Genomic DNA, 19,950 nt, shown 5'->3' on the forward strand with positions numbered 1-19,950 from the left:
TTTTTCCTGTTGTTTTTCGTCAATGCGACTGTCACCTGGGATGGCAACATCAATGATCCAAACCTTTTTCTTTTCCACAACTGTGATGTCTGGTGTGTTGTGTTCCAGAACTTTGTCAGTCTGGATTCGGAAGTCCAACAGTATCTTTGCGTGCTCATTTTCCAATACTTTTGCAGGTTTGTGATCCCACCAGTTCTTTGCTGCTGGGAGGTGGTACTTGAGGCATAAGTTCCAATGACTCATTTGGGCCACATAGTTATGCTTCTGTTTGTAGTCTGTGCGATTTTCTTACAGCAGCTGAGGATATGATCAATGGTTTCGTCGGTTTCCTTGCACAGTCTGCATTTTGGGTCATCAGCTGATTTTTCAATCTTGGCCTTAATTGCATTTGTCCTGATGTCTTGCTCCTGGGCTGCAAGGATCAGGCCTTCTGTCTCCTTCTTCAGGGTCCCATTCGTGAGCCAGAGCCAGGTCTTCTCCTTATCAGCTTTTCCTTCAATTTTGTCAAGGAACTTTCCATGCAGTGTTGTTATTATTATTATTATTATTATTATTATTATTATTATTATTAACATTGAGGCTGGGTGGCCATCTGTCAGGGGTGCTTTGCTTGTGCTTTCGGTGCACAAAGGCAGAAGGGGATTGGACTCACTGGCCCAAGGGGTCTCTTCCAACCCTTATTATTATTATTATTATTATTATTATTATTATTATTATTATTATTAACATTGAGGCTGGGTGGCCATCTGTCAGGGGTGCTTTGCTTGTGCTTTTGGTGCACAAAGGCAGAAAAGGATTGGACTCACTGGCCCAAGTGGTCTCTTCCAACCCTCTTTATTATTATTATTATTATTATTATTATTATTATTATTATTAACATTGAGGCTGGGTGGCCATCTGTCAGGGGTGCTTTGCTTGTGCTTTCGGTGCACAAAGGAAGAAGGGGATTGGACTCAATGGCCCAAGGGGTCTCTTCCAACCCTCTTTATTGTTGTTGTTGTTGTTATCAATTATTATTGCTCGGTGGCCAACTATAGTCCGGCCCTCCAATGGTCCGAAGGATCGTGAACTGGCTCCCTATTTAAAAAGTTTGGGGACCCCTGATCCAATGGGTAAAAATGGACCTAGAAAAAGTAACCCAGGTGTGCTGTTGTCTCCAAACTTTCTTCCCACTTTCTAATATACGGGGAAGGGGACGACAGCACTTAACTCCCTGTAGTTGGGAAGGTTTAGTCCTTTGCAGTGGCTCAGAGGCAAATTCTCCAGCACAAAAGGGCCAAGCATGGAAGAAGAGAGAAAGTAGCAGTGGGATGCTCTGGAAGAGAGATGACCCCTTCCTCATGGTACCTGAGGCCTCCTTCTCTCTTCTTTTCTCCTTTTCCTATCCCATCACTCTGTCCTCCTTCCTTATCACCCCTCCCACTCCCTCCTTACCTCCTTCTCTTCCCTCTCTCCTTTTTCCCCCAGGTTCAAAGCTTTTCCCTTTTTACTCCTTAATCTCTGGCGGCCACTAGTGGCCAACAGCGGTACTACTTGCTTCTTTACTCTCGCTTTCGTTCTCACTCTGTCGCTTCGCTTCCCATTCAAGGAAGGACCTCGTCAATCCGTTTCCAAGAGGAAAGAGGGCTCCGCTATGGACCGCAATGGGCTTCCGAAGATCAGCCTGGGGGTGAGTGAGAGGGGCAGGGATGATTTTGGGGGTGATGGTTGGGACTGAAGCCCAACTTTGCAAGGAGATGGAGACTGAGCCTTGCAAACTGGTGCTCAAGTTTGGAGAGGCGAATAAGTGAGTGGTCCCAGGGCGAATTAAGTAAGCCATATTTTGTGGCAGATTGCAAGGCAGTGAAGGAATTTAATGCTCCCAATCCAGCACTTTCATCTTGGGCTTTGCAGCTGCAGGAAGGGAAAGGTCTTCTTGGCACAGAGAGAGCTTCTGTATACTTGAGAATTAATACATATTGACACTCCTTGAGCTGCCAAGGCTCAGGGCTATGGAAAGCATGGGAGATGTAGTTGGGTGTAGTTGGCAGGGACCAGCACTCTTTGGCAGAAGAGCTGCAAGACATTGCAAAACTTGCACGATCCCATTGCAATGAGCCATGGCCATGCAAGTGGTATCAAACTGCATTAATTCCCCAGTGTAGATGCACACTCAATCTGGAAGCTCGCCCAATGGGCCACTGACAGGCCAACTTTGCAGGGTTGTTGTGCATGCCCATGAAGATCATTGGGGAAAAGGCAGGATCTAAATGAAGTGAGGCATAAACACCTGGAGACACATCCACCCCTCCAATGACAAGCTGCTGTTATTATTATTATTATTATTATTATTATTATTATTATTATTATTATTATTTATGACACAGCAAACAAGATAGATATGCTGGATTTCATATATTATTATTATTATTATTATTATTATTATTATTATTATTATTATTATTGTGTTGTCAAAGGCTTTCATGGCCGGGATCACAGGGTTGTTGTGTGTTTTGCCCACATCTATGGCAGGCACATCTATACTTCACAACCTCTGAGGATGCCTGCCATAGATGTGGGTGAAATGCCAGGAGAGAATACTTCTTGAACATGGCCATACAACCCAGAAAACACACAACAACCCATTATTATTATTATTATTATTATTATTATTATTATTATTATTATATTATAATATCCCACTTTATCTCTCCCGACGGAGATTCAAGGTGGCTTGACATAAAAGCATCAGCACACAATTTAAAATATACAGATATACAAACATTAAAGCAGGATTAAATATAAGCAGTATTAACTTGACTGTAAATTTAATTCTGTTTTAATGTTTACATGTTTTTCATGTAAACAATATATTGTTTCGATTTTACCGTAAGCTGCCTTGAGTCTCTTTTTTTGGAGAGAAAAAGTAATATAATAATAATAATTACGGTACAACGTGTACTGCATTCTTTGGTGTAATGCAAATCCCTGCTTCCCCCCCCCCCCCCCATTTTGCGGAGGAGAAACTGAGGCATGGAGCTGGCCCTGCCCATTTCTAGGTGGAAGTTCACACAAAGTGGGGCTGGATCCGCATGGCTGCCACGTTGCCAATCCTCTGTCTGCTAGGCCAGACTTCCATAAGACAAAGGAAGGGAGCAGTTGTTGGACTCCATACCATAGGCAGGCCCTGTTAGTGTGGCCAGTGGTCAGGAATGATGGGATTTGCTGGCCAACAACTTCTGAACTCCTCACTCAGGCTTCTTTCAGGCTTCAGACCAGTGGTTCTCAACCTTCCTCATGCCGCGGCCCCTCATGTTGTGGTGACCCCCAACCATAATATTATTTTTGTTGCTACTTCCTAACTGTAATTTTGCTACCGTTATGAATCATAATGTAAATATCTGATATGCAGGATGTATTTTCATTCACTGGACCAAACTTGGCACAAACACCCAATACACCCAAATTTGAATACTGGTGGGGTTGGGGGGGGGGGATTGATTTTATCATTTGGGAGTTGTAGTTGCTGAGATTTATAGTTCACCTACAATCAAAGAGCATTCTGAACTCCACCAATGATGGAATTGAACCCAACCTGGCACACAGAACTCCCATGACCAACAGAAAATAGTGGAAGGATTTGGTGGGTATTGACCTCGAGTTTTGGGAGTTGTAGTTCACCTACATCCAGAGAGCACTGTGGATTCCAAACAATGATGGATCTGGATCAAACTTGGCACGAATACTCAATATGCCCAAATTTGAACACTGGCAGAGTTTGGAGAAAACAGGCCTTGACGTTTTAGAGTTTTAGTTGTTGGGATTTTTAGTTCACCTACAATCAAAGAGCCTCTTGAACCTCACCAATGATAGAATTGGGCCAAACTTTAAATACAGAAACTCCATGGCCAACAGAAAATACTGGAGGGATTTGGGCTATTTTATTTATTTATTTATTTATTTACAGTATTTATATTCCGCCCTTCTCACCCCGAAGGGGACTCAGGGCGGATCACAATGAACACATATATGGCAAACATTCAATGCCAACAGACAAACAACATTCAGTTTTAGACAGACACAGAGGCATTTTTAACATCTTTCCAGCTTCACGATTCCGGCCACAGGGAGAGCTGTTGCTTCACAGTCCATTGGTGGCTGTTCTTCCTCATTCTTTTCCTCGTGAGCAGTTTTATGGTGTTGTAGACTAGTTAAATTAGCCTCCCACATAAAGCATACCTAAATTTTCCCTACTTGACAGATGCAACTGTCTTTCGGGGCTGCTAGGTCAACAGCAAGCCGGAACTATTTTTTTTTTATGGTCAGAGGCTTAACCCGACCCGGGTTTCGAACTCATGACCTCTTGGTCAGTAGTGATTTATAGCAGCTGGTTACTAGCTGTGTTTTCTGATGGTCTTTGGTGACCCCTCTAAACCCTCATGTTGAGAAATGCTGCTGTAGATCAATCGGAAGAGATGAGAGCAAATGGAAAAACCACGTTCCTTGGACTTGGATTTGGCACTGTTCCAAACAACCGGCAATCTGTATCCAAAAAATAAAATAAAAATCTGGTTTCCAAGGCCTGAAAAAAAATATTTTTTTTTTAAGAAATAATTTTTAATCATAAAGAATTGTATAACTTTTTTCTAGCAGTGATGGAGACATTTTTAAAATGTTGATCCAAGGCATACCTTCCTCTGCTTCCCGTTCTCTATGTCTATAGAGGCTGTTTTTTAATATTTAAAAAATTCAAAGAGCTGTAGGAATTTGTATTATGTTACCAACATACTCAGCATTTTTACATTTGAATAGACATACAGTTAATATTAAGAGTAAATTAAATCTTGCAACTAGAGACAAAATGTATTATGAGTTCATCTACACTGCAGAGATAATGTATTTTAACTGCCATGACTTAACACTATGGAATCCTGGGGGTTGTTGTTTCACAAGGTCTTTAGCCTCCTTCTCTGTCAAATAGAGGCTATTTTTAAGACAAGTCATTTCTGACTTTCCCCAGCCAGATAGTCAATTTATTTATTTTACTTATTCAGTAATTCAATATTAATTTTAATTATTCTCACCTTGTATCAGAACTTCCAATGAGTTCTGTGATCAGATAAAACCTTAAAGATCATTGTAACACAATTAAGATTGTAACACCAAAATAGCTATAGTAGAACTAGGAAAAATTTATATTTTGATTCTTAAAAAAAACAACCCAATGCATTCCATTTGCATAAGCTATTCTATCAGTGAGGGTGAAGGAACTAAGCAGTTTCAACAAAGAAATATCTGTGGGAGTTTTCTTGTAATTACTTGCTTCCCCTTTTTATTTTTTTGGAGATTTAATGCTTCAAACAGCTGTAGTGATCTATCTTAAGTTAACAATGAACCCAGCCCGTCACATTGGCATTTCAGCCAGTGTTGCTTCCTATCTCCCATGAGTCCAAAGCATTGAAACGTGGCAGTTCAAAGTGCTCCCAAAATGCATTAGTAATTAATTTAGTTAATTAATTTTAATTGGTTTGTATTGTATTTTATATTTTTATATATGTGTGTTTTATTGTAAGCCGCCCTAAGTCCCCTGTTGGGTGAGAAGGGCGGGATACAAATGTTGTAATAAATAAATAAATTAGTTAGACAATGTAGATGCACCCCGAATTGTTTAAACATAATCCTTGGTCCTTCAAACCCTGTCTAGTGTCCTGGGGATGAAATTGCAAATATTTTACTATTTTTTGTATATTGTTTAATGTACTTATGCTGTTGTTTTTGTAAATTGTGCTAGTTGGGCCTTGCCCCATGTGAGCCACCCCAAGTCCCCATGGGGAGATGGTGGCGGGGTATAAATAAAGTATTATTATTATTATTATTATTATTATTATTATTATTATTATTATTATTACATTATATAAATGGAATGGGCCTCTCATCTCTTGCATACTACACCCCTGTGATATGTTTGACGGAGCGTTTTTTCATGGTTGAGGAACTCAATTCAGTTGGGAAGGAGCCAACGCTCGGTGGAAAAGTACCTACTTTCTGCACAGAAAGTCCAAAGTTCAGTCACAAGGAAGGATCTCTCCTAGTGCTACAGTCTTTAAGGGGGGAAATCGGCTCCTTTGGCAGAGTTGAGTTGGAAGAATGCATTGTCTGTCCATAAGTATGGGTGAGTCAAGTCCAAGAAGAAGATGATGTGCACATTGTCCATTTTTGGGATGCAAATCTCCAGCTCAACGAGGCTTCACCAATGTCTCTAGGCCAAGAATGCCATTGTACCTCTTGTGTTTGTGTAGGGATGTGAAAGTTGGACAGAAAAAAAGCTGATGATGCCAAACATGAACCCATTTGAAATGTGAGTCCAGGGTAGAGTACTGTGGCCGCTACGGTCCGTCATACAAATGCATGCATCCCGGAGCCAACAAAGCTCGAACTCTCCCTGAAAGCCAAAATGATTGAAGTGAGACTCTTCTTCTTTGGGCATATCATGCCTTGACATGTCTCACTGGAAAAGACAATAATGCTTGATAAGCTGGGAAAACAGAAAACAAGGGAGGTTGCTTTAGTTAAGGAAGCAACAGCAACAGAGTTTGCAAGACATAGCTTATCAAGAAGAAGGTCTCTTGGAAATCTCTGCTGCCATAAGGCAAAGCTGACTTAGCAGCAAAGAACAACAAAACTTACATATCTCTCTTTAAAAGTTTCTTCTGAGTAGTGCCACATGAATCTTGGAGGTATCTTTGTATGAATCTTTGTATTAGAGCACAACCACTATCAGCCCTGACCACTACAGCTCCCATTATTCAGAGGAAGTACGCTTGGTAGAATCTACCACATTTCTCACTAGAATCCTCCAACAGGAACCAAATTCAAAATATTGGTTCCTTCTAGGTCAGCCTAAGAATTTATTTTCCATTCCAAAAATGGAGTTGCCACAAATGTCTTCTCAAAAGGACAGGTGTCCATCAGGTGCTTTAAAAATAGTTCAGCACCTTAATTTGGGCAGAAGGGGATTATTGTTGGTAATAATCCATTATGTTTAACTCTACCGCAAATTCCCTGAAAGTCATGTTGCTGCGAGTTCTTTGGGCTGTATGGCCATTTTCCAACTGCATTCTCTCCTGACGTTTCACCTGTGGATGGCATCTTTGGATGGCATCTTTGGAGGTTCCATTGGCAGTGAAGCAAGTGGAGTGTATATATACCAGTGGAATGTCCAAAGTGGGAGAAAGAGCCCTTGTCTGTTTGAAGCATGAATGTTGCCATTAGCAAGCTTGAATATCATGAGTAGCCATGAAGGTTCACAGTCAATCAGTGAGAGTATCTGAAAATTGATTAGCACCTTAGAATCTCATATCTTTTCCACTTTCTTCTGCCATAGAAACACCTGGTCAGACATAATGTAAGTTATAGCATCTGGAGGGCCATTGATTATACACACCTTTTAGAAAATAAGCAGGGACCAACATATGTGTAGGAATTTGTTAGGATGTGTTCAGAACCAGATGTCATATATATATATATGTAGACTATTTACCCTACAAGGACAGTTCGCCTCCTCCGTCACTAACCAAGAGCTTCCTCCAATTCCTTTCCTCCTCCAGACAACCATAATGGCTGTGGAGTTTGACGGAGGCGTTGTGGTGGGCTCCGACTCCCGAGTCTCTGCAGGGTAAGGACTTTGTGTGAATTTTTCCATGCTTTCATGCACATGTATACATATACAAGCAGTCAGTTGGGATGTCACATATTTGGTCACTCTTTCATCCCTGGTGGAAGAATCACAGTGGGAAAAGTATTTGTAAGGACTCTCTACCAGAGCCATAGTGGTGGTTTGGTGAGGTCTCTGGAGACCAGGATTCAATTCCCTACTTGGCCTGGAAACTCACTGGGAGGCCTTGGAAAACCATACTCTCTCAGCTCAGAAGAAGGCAAGGTCAGCCCATCTCTGAACAAACCTTACCAAGAAAACCCCATGAAAGGCTTACCTTAGGATCAACATAAGTCAGAAATAACTTGAAGGCACAAAACAATGATATGTTGTGGAACCAGATTGCCTGAACATTTGCTCATGAGAATAGTCCTACCCAAACCATTCTCAGGAATTCTGTTCCCTGTGTGCTTTGGAAATGAAAGAAGGTTAGTGGCAAGAACAGGGCATTTTCAGTGGTGGCCCCACAGTTTTGAAATGGTACTATCTTCGGAGAGACCCACCATTATGGTCCTTTCAGCTTCACGTAAAGACCACTTTTATTCCCTGTTAAAGTATGAGTCCAATGAATGATGTAATGAATTATTGTGTGGTATATGATGGTTGACTGAAAGGCATAAATGTCTTTCTTGGGATGGACCTTCTGAATTAGGTCAGGGGCTACTAGGTGTTGATCCTGTTGTCCTGCCACACTTTCTCTCTTTCACTTTGGGTCAAAGTGGAATTTACAAATTCCTGCCGTCCTTTCTCCAGGGAGGCCGTGGTGAATCGGGTCTTCAACAAGCTAGAGCCCCTCCATGACCGGATTTACTGCGCGCTCTCGGGGTCAGCGGCTGATGCCCAAGCTATTGCAGACACAGTAAACTACCAATTGGAGCTCCACAGGTGAGGAAGGAAAGGGAGTAAATCAGTTGAATGTGGCCAGACTCTGACTGTGACCACCACCATCCTGTAAGCTACGTGCTACCTTGTTTCCCCCAAAATAAGACAGTGTCTTATATTGTGTTGTCGAAGGCTTTCATGGCCGGGATCACAGGGTTGTTGTATGTCTTTCGGGCTGTGTGGCCATGTTCCAGAAGCATTCTCTCCTGACGTTTCGCCCACATCTATGGCAGGCATCCTCAAAGGTTGGCACATCTATGCCTGCCATAGATGTGGGCGAAACGTCAGGAGAGAATACTTCTGGAACATGGCCACACAGCCCGAAAGACATACAACAACCCTGTCTTATATTGATTTTTGCTCCCAAAGATGCGCTAGGTCTTATTTTCAGGGGATGTCTTATTTTTCCTTGAAGAAGAATTCACATTTATTGTTGAACAAAAAAATGAACATTTATTATATACTGTACAGTAGTTGTCATCACAAACCAGCATAACCAGACAAACTGTGAATCCTATCAAGAATTTCTTGTTACTACCAATATTTCCATGTACAACACTCTATGGTAGGTACATTTACCAATCCTGGATGCTCTGGTGTTCTGTTTGGCGGGCATGCTTCCAAACAAAAACTTTGCTAGGTCTTACTTTCGGGGAAGGCCTTATATTTAGTAATTCAGTAAAACCTCTACTAGGTCTTATTTTCTGGGGATGTCTTATTTTAGGGGAAACAGGGTAGAGGGAATAGCCATGTTGTAATGGAAACATCCACAGCTTTTGTGGCACCACAAAAGGAGAGCACACTTTTTGTGGCATGAGCTTTTCATGACAAGAGCCTGTATTGACAGGTGTGTAAGAGAGCAGGTAGATCGAGAACAAAAAAGAGGAAGAAGGTGATATAAAAATGCATGTAGTAACTACATTCTGTTAGTAGGCAAGATTCCCAACCAAATTTTCCTGCTTCTTGGCAGGGGGTTGGACTGGATGGCCCATGAGGTCTTTCCCAACTCTATGATTATATGATTTTAAGATGATCTGAGTGACCTTGGGACAGTCACATACTCTCAGCCTCAGATAGGAAATAACATGAAGGCACACAACAACCAAGCATCACCCATGAAAAGATAATTCAGCTCCTCCATCTTAAATCATTGTGGGATGAAGACATTTTTTCCCTAACTGATCCATTCTCCCTAACTGACATTGTTTTATTGCCGATTTTGTTTTATTGTTTTATTGCTGTTATTGTATTGTTGTCGGGCATGGCCCCATGTAAGCCACTCCGAGTCCCTTCGGGGAGATGGGGCGGGATATAAAAATAAAGTTATTATTATTATTATTATTATTATTATTATTATTATTATTATTATTATTCTCCTCCTATAGAACTCTTAAAGACACAAGTCCGTTCTTCCGATGTGGAACAATTTTGCAGCCTAGTCCTGAATTTTTCAGGACAGACCATTGGTTGTCAGTGGAGGCATTGAGGTTAAGAGCCAGCTAAAAGTCTAAATTAAGGACTTCATCAGACGGTTTTCCTCCGCTGTTTCTACACGTTTAGAAGACTGTTCAAAGAGGGACTCCCATGGAGCCCATCAAACGACGCTAGACTACTTCTGGTGGTTGTTGTGGGACTCTGGCTCTGCAGCACGTAGAAACGGGAGGATTTCTAAGACAGACACACATTGAGTCCACTCCATCAAATACGGGTAGAATCACCGAAAAACAAGTATCAGTCTGTGGGATAGGAAGTGGTGGGTTTCTCCGTAACACTCCGTTTTATGAAGTGCCCCTCCATGATTTTTCTGAGCATTGGTGGTTTAAAGACAGCATGGATCCCATTGGTAGAAATGTTTTTAAAGGGGTGCTTGTCTCCTCTGGAGAAAAAGGGGCTTGAGAGGGAAAGGACCCCATAAAAATGGTATTGTAAGAATGATGCCCTGTGTCTACTTTAAGTGGATGATTGAGGTAGAAGTGGAAGGAGGCAATCCTGTTTGATGGGGATAAGTAAATTTGTCTTCTTTGCATGGCATTTAATAGGATTCTGTCTTTTAAAGAAAAGACAGAATCCTATTAAATGCCATGGAAAGAAGACAAATCTCTCCCCTTGTGGGATGAAGTCCTAAGGTGCAACATTCTAAAATATATGTTAGGAAACATGAATGATAAAATACCGTATATACTTGAAGTAAGCTGAGTTTTTCAGCCTTTATTTATGAGCTGAAAAAGCCTCCCCCGGCTTATAATCGGGTCAAGGTCAAGGCCAGCAATGGAGCCTGCAGGCTATTGCTTGCAATATGTGATCTATTTCTCTCTTCTCCTCCCTTATCAGTGTGTTTACTTTTGCAAAGTCTCCCTCGCTCTTAATCAAGGGAATGTTTTGAAAAGAGAGACATCCTTGCAAGTCAGGAAGAAGAAAAATATATATTCATTAATCTTATGAAAGCATTTTCCCCTGAAATATTTGTTAAACTCTCCTACAGATATACAGGCATTAACCCCTTGCAATCCTTTGCAATCTCTATGTACTTTTATATGTGTATCTATCTATATACATTAATTTTATATATGAATTTCCCCTCATATGTTTGCAGGTCTTTGCAAATCCTTTATACATATAGATCCATGTACCTGTAGCCATACATATAAATTATTTTTATATATGAATTTACCCTCGTACATTTGCAAGTGTCTGCAAATATCTATATAAAGAGAGATGTCTGGATAGATATGAATATATTCTTACCTACCTATATACAGGGCTTGCAAATATTACAGGAGGGAAATGAACACACATATATAGACATGTCTAGATCGATATGACTATATATAGGGCTTGCAAATATTGTAGGGGAAATGCACACACACACACACACACAGAGGGATTTGCAAATGTTTCAGGGGGAAATGCATATGTGAAATTAGTATCTATAATTATAGATCTATATCTAGCTCTGCATTGTTTTATAAGCATTAATGTCTGCCTGTTACTATGTTGGAAACCAGCCTGAGTCCCCATGGGGAGATAGGGTAGGATTGAAATGAAGTTTTTATTGTTATTATTATTATTATTATTATTATTATTATTATTATTATTAGGTTATTGTTGATAACATATTGCTTTTGTTGCTCCTACTTTTCCACTTGTAGAGCTAGTTTATTGCTTTTCTTTGAAATACGGTAAATATTCAAAAACATTTAACCTACTGATGCCTCGATTAACGAAATTTTATTGGTATCTATTTTTATTTTGAAATTTACCCGTAACTGCTGCATTTCCCACCCTCGGCTTATACTCTAGTCAATAAGTTATCCCAGTTTTTTGTGATAAAATTAGGTGTCTCGGCATATACTCGAGTATATACGGTAATTCCACAGATTATTTATTTACTTATTTATTTATTTATTTACAGCATTTATATTCCGCCCTTCTCACCCCAAAGGGGACTCAGGGTGGATCACATTACACATATAGGCAAACATTCAATGCCTTTTAACATAGAACAAAGACAAACAAGCATAGGCTCCGAGCGGCCTCGAACTCATGACCTCCTGGTCAGAGTGATTCATTGGAGTTAATTGCAACTGGCTTGCTCTCCCGCCTGCACGACAGCCCGGGCCCATACATACACTCTGCTTGCCTCATTTCCAACAAACCTCTGCACAAACCTCTGAGGATGCTTGCAACAGATGCAGGTGAAACATCATGAAAGAATGCTACTGGAACATGGCCATACAGCTTGAAAAACTCACAGCAACCCAGTTACAAAATAGATACTCAGATTTGTCTTTGTATCAAAGATACCTGGAAAGGTTTCAAGCTAGGAAGCCAAGTCATGTTTTTTTCCCCATCCGAGATGACAGCTGACAGTCCTGTTTCTGCAACTCTCCCACAGAGACCACAAATAAAGAGGGAAGTTATAGTTCCAATTGCTGTTGCAAATAGTGAAGGGAAAACTTTATTTGTTTGCAGGAGAAATCTTTTTCTGGTGAAACAGCGCCCCTGGTGGCCCAAACGGGAAGAGGCGCTTCTCTTCCATGGCCTGATTTCCCAGAAAAGGCAGTGCCAGACGAGATTGGCAGTTATTGTCTTTGGCCTGATTAAAGTGTTTGATGAAAGACACACGTGGCCCGTGTTTGGCACTGGAAGTGGGAATTCCCCAGATCTGCAACTTAGACAGCCCTTTGGCACCAGCGGGCATAACAGAGAGCAGAGTGTTTCCTGAAATGAGCTCAGTTAGCAACATTTCATTTTGGCAATTTCCGGCTTCTCTCAACTCTGCTGTTTTTAAGCTGCACTGCTTGTTGGACACATTTTCTCCATTATTATGTGTCTGCTCATATATAGAAGTCCTGATTTAGTTCAGTAAAACTTACTCCTTGCCAGCATAGCTTATGTTGGACTACTATGTTCATTAGTCTTCTTTGTGAAGAGGAAAAACAGGGTGTATATGAACATCATAATAATAATAATAATAATAATAATAATAATAATAATAATACACCACACAGTCCTAAATGCTTGGGAAGTATTCAACTTGTGATTCTGTGATACGAAATCCAGCATATAGATCTCGTTTGCTGTGTCATACTATGTCTTTGTGTCAATAATAATAATAATAATAATAATAATAATAATAATAATAATAATAATTGTCAGAAGCTTTCATACCAGAATCACTTGGTTGTGAGTTTTCAGGCTGTATGGCCATGTTCCAGTAGCATTCTCTCCTGCTGTTTCGCCTGCACCTGTGGCTGGCATCTTAAGAGATCTGTTGGAAGTGAGGCAAGTGGAGTATGTATATAAATATATAGATATATACCCGTGGAATAATGTCCAGCGCGGGAGAAAGAATCCGTGTCTGTTTAAAGAAAGTGTGAATGTTGTGATTAGTAAGCTTGAATTAGCATTTGAGTAGCCATGAAGTCTGCAAGGTCAATCAGTGAGGGTATCTATAGCTACCTCTATGCAGACACCCTTACTGATTGACTTTGCAAACTTTGTGGCTACTCAAATGCTAATTCAGACTTGCTAACTGCAACATCCACGCTTACTTTAAACAGACAAGGGTTCATTCTCCCACCCTGGACATTATTATACACTCCACTTGCCTCACTGTCAACAGAACCTCTGAAGATGCCAGCCACAGATGTAGGTGAAACATGAAGAGAGAATGCTTCTGGAACATGGCCTTACAATAAAAAAACCTCACAGCAACCTCTTGATGATGATGGTGATGGTGATGGTGATGATGGTGATGGTGATGGTGATGGTGGTGATGGTGATGATGGTGATGGTGATGATGTTGATGGTAATGGTGATGATGATGATGGTGGTGGTGATGGTGGTGATGGTGATGATGATGGTGATGGTGATGGTGGTGATGGAGGTGATGATGGTGATGATGATGGTGGTGATGATGATGATGGTGATGGTGATGATGATGGTGATGGTGATGATGGTGATGGTGATGGTGATGATGGTGATGGTGATGATGGTGATGGTGATGATGGTGATGGTGATGGTGATGGTGATGGTGGTGATGATCTCTACTTGGCCATGAAACCCACTGGGTGATCTGGAGCAAGTGACAAGACTCCCAGTCCCAGAAAACACTGTGATAAGTTTGACTTGGGGCCCTTCCATACAGCCATGTAACCCAGAATATCAAGGCAGATAATCCCACAATATCTGTTTTGAACTGGGTTATCTGAGTACACACTGCCATATATTCCAGTTCAAATCAGGAAATGTGGAACTTTATTCAGCTGTGTCGAAGGGACCTTAGGATTGCCATAAGTGACAACAAAAGCAACAAAATGTGTCATAGGGTCATAATTGTTGTGGTTTTGGGGACAGGGCATTTCTGCTGCACTGCAACTAAGGAGGGCTGCCAGATACTCAGTCTTTATCCTGGCAAACAGTCAAGGCAGTGGCTTCAACTTTGGTTGGGAAACTCTCACATTTTTTTGGCTGGGAATCTTGGGGCACAGTATGTTGTTCTTGTTTAATTGCTCTGAATGAGTTGATCTTCATAGTGGCATTGTTGTGACAATGATAACCGTTATACCCATTTCACTGAAGCACTCCTCCTGGAGTACAAAATGCATGCATGCCCACCTAAGTAGGAAAAGTTTACCACTCTTCTTTAGGGTTTCGGCTGAATTCTTCTTCATGAGAGAGTCCAGCCTTCACCTAGTTCCATGTCTCATGCCAGCTATGCATTTTGAAACAGAATTCAGGGATATCTCCTCCAATTTATATCAAAATAATTCATTTGAAAGCCTTTCCTTATGCTGTTAAAATGGCAACCGCTGGGCAAAAGAGAGAGGAACCAGCCAATCTGGAGTAATCCCAAATTTTGCATAAGTAATCAAGTGAATGGGAGAGAACTTGGGAGGTTTAGTATGTTGTCCAACACTCATGGAATTGTGATGGGAAGAAACAATCAAAAGAGGAAAAGAGAAGAGAAGGCGGAGAATCCTGGAAATAAAGTAGATGGGGAATAAGACAGAACGGCTGGCAGGAAATGGAGACTGGAAGCAGAGATGGAAATATATAGAAAGGATCTAGAGATAACTGTCCAGCTCCTTGATCTCTGAGCTGTTTTTAAATCTTCCCAGGAAGACAAGTGAGAGAATCTTGTAGAAATCAATTGAGAGACCCAAAGCTTTGAGATTAATTATTTGTGGTTCACCCCAATCTCTTAATGTTCCTCGAAGAGGGATACATACCCTCCAACAGTTCCGATTAAGAATGGATAGTTCTTATTAATCCTCTGACATCTCATTTTTATGTCCTGGTTTCTCTCTTCCGCATTCCTCCTTTGTTCTTGTCTTATTTCCATTGCTGGAGACTGAACTCAAAGTGTTATAGTAGCTTGTATTCAATTAACAAAGCAAAGCAAAACAATCTAGTCGTCTTTGGAGACTCAGGCAAAAGCAAACTGCTGTAGTTTCCCCTGACTTGTATGTTTCTCCTCATTATTCCCATTTGCCATCTTGACTGCACTGTGTTGTTGCTAGGCCATAATTGCCCTGGGTTTCACATGCAAAATGTTGTGGGTTATGAGAATATTCCCCTAACAGAGGTGTTCCGTCTCCCAGGGTTTTGATTTTACAGGTTGCCCATAGTTGCAGGAATAGTACCTGTTTGCATTTCTTCCAGGGCTGTTGCAGATTCTGAGACAACCTGATAGTTTAGCCATTAACAGAGTTTGTAGCCAGCTCAGCAAAGTCTTTGCTGCTGTAGGCTTGCAAATGTATCTTTTTGTTCTGGAGACCGCCCCTTTTTCTGGGGTAAGAAGGCTCCATTTTGAGAAGTCTCTTGCCTGCCTAGACTGAAAAAGAAACAACTTAAATCTGCTTGTGTGGCAAAGCCAGGCCAACTCTGACAAAGCCATCTAAGTATTGACCTACCTTTAAAACCAGTGCTGAGCATAAATAGGGAAAGACCTGCTCTTTCTAAAATTAGTAGCTTAGCACTGGGGCAGAGAATATCTCAGGATTTCTCTGCCACTGGAGGAAGTTCTACCTACTTCGCCTCAAAAACTAGCTTGGAGCTTAGATAGTTATAGACCTGCTCTTTCTGATAGCTCAGGGCTAGGGTAAAGAGGATCTCAGGATCTCTTCACCTTTGGAGGAAGTAAACCAGCAGCTAAAGGGGAAAAGCAAGAAAGGAACATCTGCAAGGTTTTATAAGTTGACTGTTCAGATTTGCAACCTTAGCTACATGTGCCAAGTCTGCCATGGACTTTGTGAAAATAAAATTTTGTTTGATTGTTCAAGCTTGAAGTGCCTTTGGTTACTGGGATTTCAGAGCTTCTAAGTAAGGCCCCCACAGTTCACCTGGACAAAAGAAGAAGCACATCTTAAAGCTTTAAAAGGTGCCTGGGTGTGACGGCATAAGAGGACTGAGAATGTCTATTGTGGAAAAGGGAACAGAAGATACAGAGGAGCAGGAATAGAACAAACTCACCTGGCAACGTTTTGTTGCAGAGCCTAGCCACACTTGCATTTTTATTTATTTCTTTTTCTTCATTTTTCATTTTTGTCTCCTTGGCAGCTTGAACATGGACGAGCCTCCGTTGGTCCTGGCTGCAGCCACGTTGGTGAAAAATATCAGCTACAAGTACAAGGAGGAGCTCTCGGCTCACCTGATGGTAGCTGGATGGGACCCTAGGAGAGGGGGGCAGGTAGGTTCAGGGAATCAAAAATTGGAATACATCTCTGATAAAGGAGAGATTTTACTTACTGTGAGAAATCACAATGGCGGTTGCTTCCTGACCATATGGCTGGCTAATGTGTCCATGGAAGATGGATACATAAGATTTATGTAGCACTAGGTCTGCCTGATGGTGTTTGATTCCTGGACTAGGACTCTGAAAATCAGGGTTCAGATCCCATCTCTGCCATGGAAACCCACTTGGTGGCCTTGGACAAGTCCCACTCTCTGAACCTAAGGAAGGAATTATTCTTGCCAGAAAACCCCATGATATGCCTTATGGTCACCATAAATTGGAAATGACTTGAAGGCATCAATAGCAGGGTTGCAAGTGGACAAGCATGGATTTGAATCCTGGGCTCCAGAGTCCTAGTCCAACTCTCAAAACACTATTCCATTTTTGGTCTCCCTTCCATACCAGCTATTCACTTTATATATGTATGTATGTATGTATGTATTGGTTGTATTTGTATGCCATATTTCTCCCAGATTGGGACCCAAGCTATTAAGATTTGACCATAATATCCTCTGGCATGGACTGGTCCATGAGGTCACGAAGACTCGGAAACAACTGCATGAATAAAGAAGAAGATCCATAATGACACCAGACCCCATCCATCTGGTGCCGGAGAACGTGTTCATTACACCTCCATTGAAAGCTTGTTGTGAAGCAAAACATGGTTCTAACTATAGCTTTCACATTAGCCTTCTACTTTTCAGATTGCTTTGTGCCTTTGAAGATGCCTAAGGAATAATCCCCCTTCTTTTCTGGACCCTTCCCATCAGGTCTACGGGACACTTGGAGGGATGCTCACCCGGCAGCCCTTTGCCATTGGGGGATCAGGGAGCACCTATATTTATGGTTATGTCGACTCTGCCTACAAACCCGGGATGGACCAGGTGGAATGCCGGCAGTTCACCAAAAATGGTAAGCTTCCTGTGGTCTGAAACTGCTTTGGCCAATTGTTTGTAGGCAAGGGAAGCAAATGGTTGCCTTCAAGTAGTTTGACTTAATGGGACCCAATAGTGAACCTGCTCCAGGGGTTTACCATCACCTACCTCTGAGGTTGAAAGTGTGTGACTTGTCCAGGGTCACCCAATGGATTTCCATGGTTGAGTAAGGATGCAAACCATAGTCTTCCAGAGTCTTAGTCCAATATAGAAGGAAATACCCAAAGTCAAGAAACCCGGTGGCTTCCATTCTGGACAGTCAATGCTGATTCTTGAGTAAATCTGAACTGGTTCAGGAATCTTGAAATCCCAATTTGTGATACCCCAGTTGTGAATTCTGTAACTTGTAGACATTCATAAGTCTGTCTATACAAGCCCTGGATAGGAAATGCATGAATATTCTGTTACAATTCATCACTTGGTGGGATAACTCCCAAGTTCCCCCCCCCCCTATTTAGGGTGGAAATTATGTAACATTTTTTTAAAAATCCTATAGTGGGACAGTCTAAATTAACATCCAGGTCCAACATCCAGGGGCCGGGCTGTGGCGCAGCTGGCTAGTAACCAGCTGCTATAAATCACTACTGACCGAGAGGTCATGAGTTCGAAGCCCGGGTCGGGTTAAGCCTCCGACCATAAAAAAAAAAATAGCCCCGGCTTGCTGTTGACCTAGCAGCCCCGAAAGACAGTTGCATCTGTCAAGTAGGGAAAATTTAGGTACGCTTTATGCGGGAGGCTAATTTAACTAATCTACAACACCATAAAACTGCTCATGAGGAAAAGAATGAGGAAGAACAGCCATCAATGGACGGTGAAGCAACAGCTACCCCTGTGGCTGGAAATCGTGAAGCTGGAAAGATGTTAAAAAATGCCTCTGTGTCTGTCTAAAACTGAATGTTGTTTGTCTATTGGCATTGAATGTTTGCCATATATGTGTTCATTGTAATCCTCCCTGAGTCCCCTTCGGGGTGAAAAGGGCGGAATATAAATACTGTAAATAAATAAATAAATAAATAACTTCTGGGGCTGCATCTCTAAGTATTCCATGAAGTTAAATGTGAATTAAGGATTCAATTTTTAAAACTTAAATTACAGAAGTTATTTCCATGCTAGGAATACTTGTACTCCTGGGATGAACAGATAGAAATATTGTGTGAGTGCGTGCGTGTCTTCAAGATCCATGACTTTTTCAAAATAGACATAATTCAGATTATCCCACACTTCTGGGTCTGACTTGGCTTTCTTGTTTCTCTTTCCAGCCATTGCCTTGGCCATGGTTCGGGATGGGTCCAGCGGGGGAGTCATTTACCTTGTCACCATCACCAAAGACGGCGCCAAGGAGGAAGTAGTTGTGGGGGACAAGATCCCCCAATTCTATGATGAATGAATTTGTTTCCTTTCCATTTTTAATCCAATAAATGCTGCTGTGATGGAACTGTCTCTCTCTGCGTGGTCCGTTGGAGCAGAAGGGATCTCACTTCTGGGGGGGAATCTCTTCCGGCAACACCATGGTCACCAAGATGCTTTGTGAAGATCCAAAAGGAAAAGGGAGACCATGTTGTCGAAGGCTTTCATGGCCGGAATCACAGGGTTGTTGTGTGTTTTCCAGGCTGTACGGCCATGTTCCAGAAGTATTCTCTCCTGACGTTTCGCCAACATCTATAACAGGCATCCTCAGAGGTTGTGATGTATATGGAGAAACTAAGCAAGGAATGTTTATATATCTTTTTAAGGTCCAAGGTGGGTTTCTTAATATGTTTAGAAATAGTCCCTGACTTTCTCCTATGTGTATGGTAGCCAATATTTATCAAGTAGCCAAAAGTTATTATGAGTCCAGGCCAGTGAAGGTAATAAAAACCTCCTAGGCCAAAAACTTGGCAAAATTGCCCCAGACAGCAGCTTTGGGTTCCATAGGAGGATATTATTATTACCAACACTGGAATCCTGTATCCTTGATCTGCCAAATTGCCCACCTCAGTTTTAAATAAGAAGGAAATTGCTCCCTGCCATGCAGGAAAAGCACAATCAAATCACCCCTGACAGATGTTAAGACCATGCCCCATCTCCAAAATATCTCATTATGTACGCATATGCAATATGTGTTCTCCTAATTCCACCCAAATCCAAAATACTTCTGATTCCCAGCATTTCAAATAATGAAACCTTCACCTGTTATTAGGCCTGACAATGTTTTAATTTCC

General features: G+C 41.5%; 1 protein-coding gene across 1 annotated transcript; it reads left to right on the top strand.

Annotated features, from left to right (window-relative positions):
- Positions 1–1,513: 1,513 nt before the first annotated feature.
- On the top strand, positions 1,514–19,184 carry psmb9 (proteasome 20S subunit beta 9). The gene is made up of 6 exons (XM_062969434.1): positions 1,514–1,669; positions 7,587–7,654; positions 8,447–8,578; positions 16,640–16,769; positions 17,585–17,726; positions 19,009–19,184. Exons 1-6 carry the CDS (start codon positions 1,634–1,636, stop codon positions 19,134–19,136), a joined length of 636 nt encoding a protein of 211 aa, XP_062825504.1. The 5' UTR covers positions 1,514–1,633; the 3' UTR covers positions 19,137–19,184.
- The last annotated feature ends 766 nt before the right edge of the window (positions 19,185–19,950 follow it).

The sequence above is a fragment of the Anolis carolinensis genome, chromosome 2 (assembly GCF_035594765.1).
Source record: "Anolis carolinensis isolate JA03-04 chromosome 2, rAnoCar3.1.pri, whole genome shotgun sequence".
Taxonomy (NCBI): Eukaryota; Metazoa; Chordata; class Lepidosauria; order Squamata; family Dactyloidae; genus Anolis; species Anolis carolinensis.

Excerpts from the sequence above, each read along its gene's own strand:
- psmb9 (XM_062969434.1), top strand. The coding sequence starts at position 1,634 with ATGGACCGCAATGGGCTTCCGAAGATCAGCCTGGGG. Across the intron at positions 7,655-8,446 it reads GACTCCCGAGTCTCTGCAGG|GGAGGCCGTGGTGAATCGGG; the intron begins GTAAGGACTTTG and ends TCCTTTCTCCAG. Across the intron at positions 17,727-19,008 it reads CCGGCAGTTCACCAAAAATG|CCATTGCCTTGGCCATGGTT; the intron begins GTAAGCTTCCTG and ends TTCTCTTTCCAG.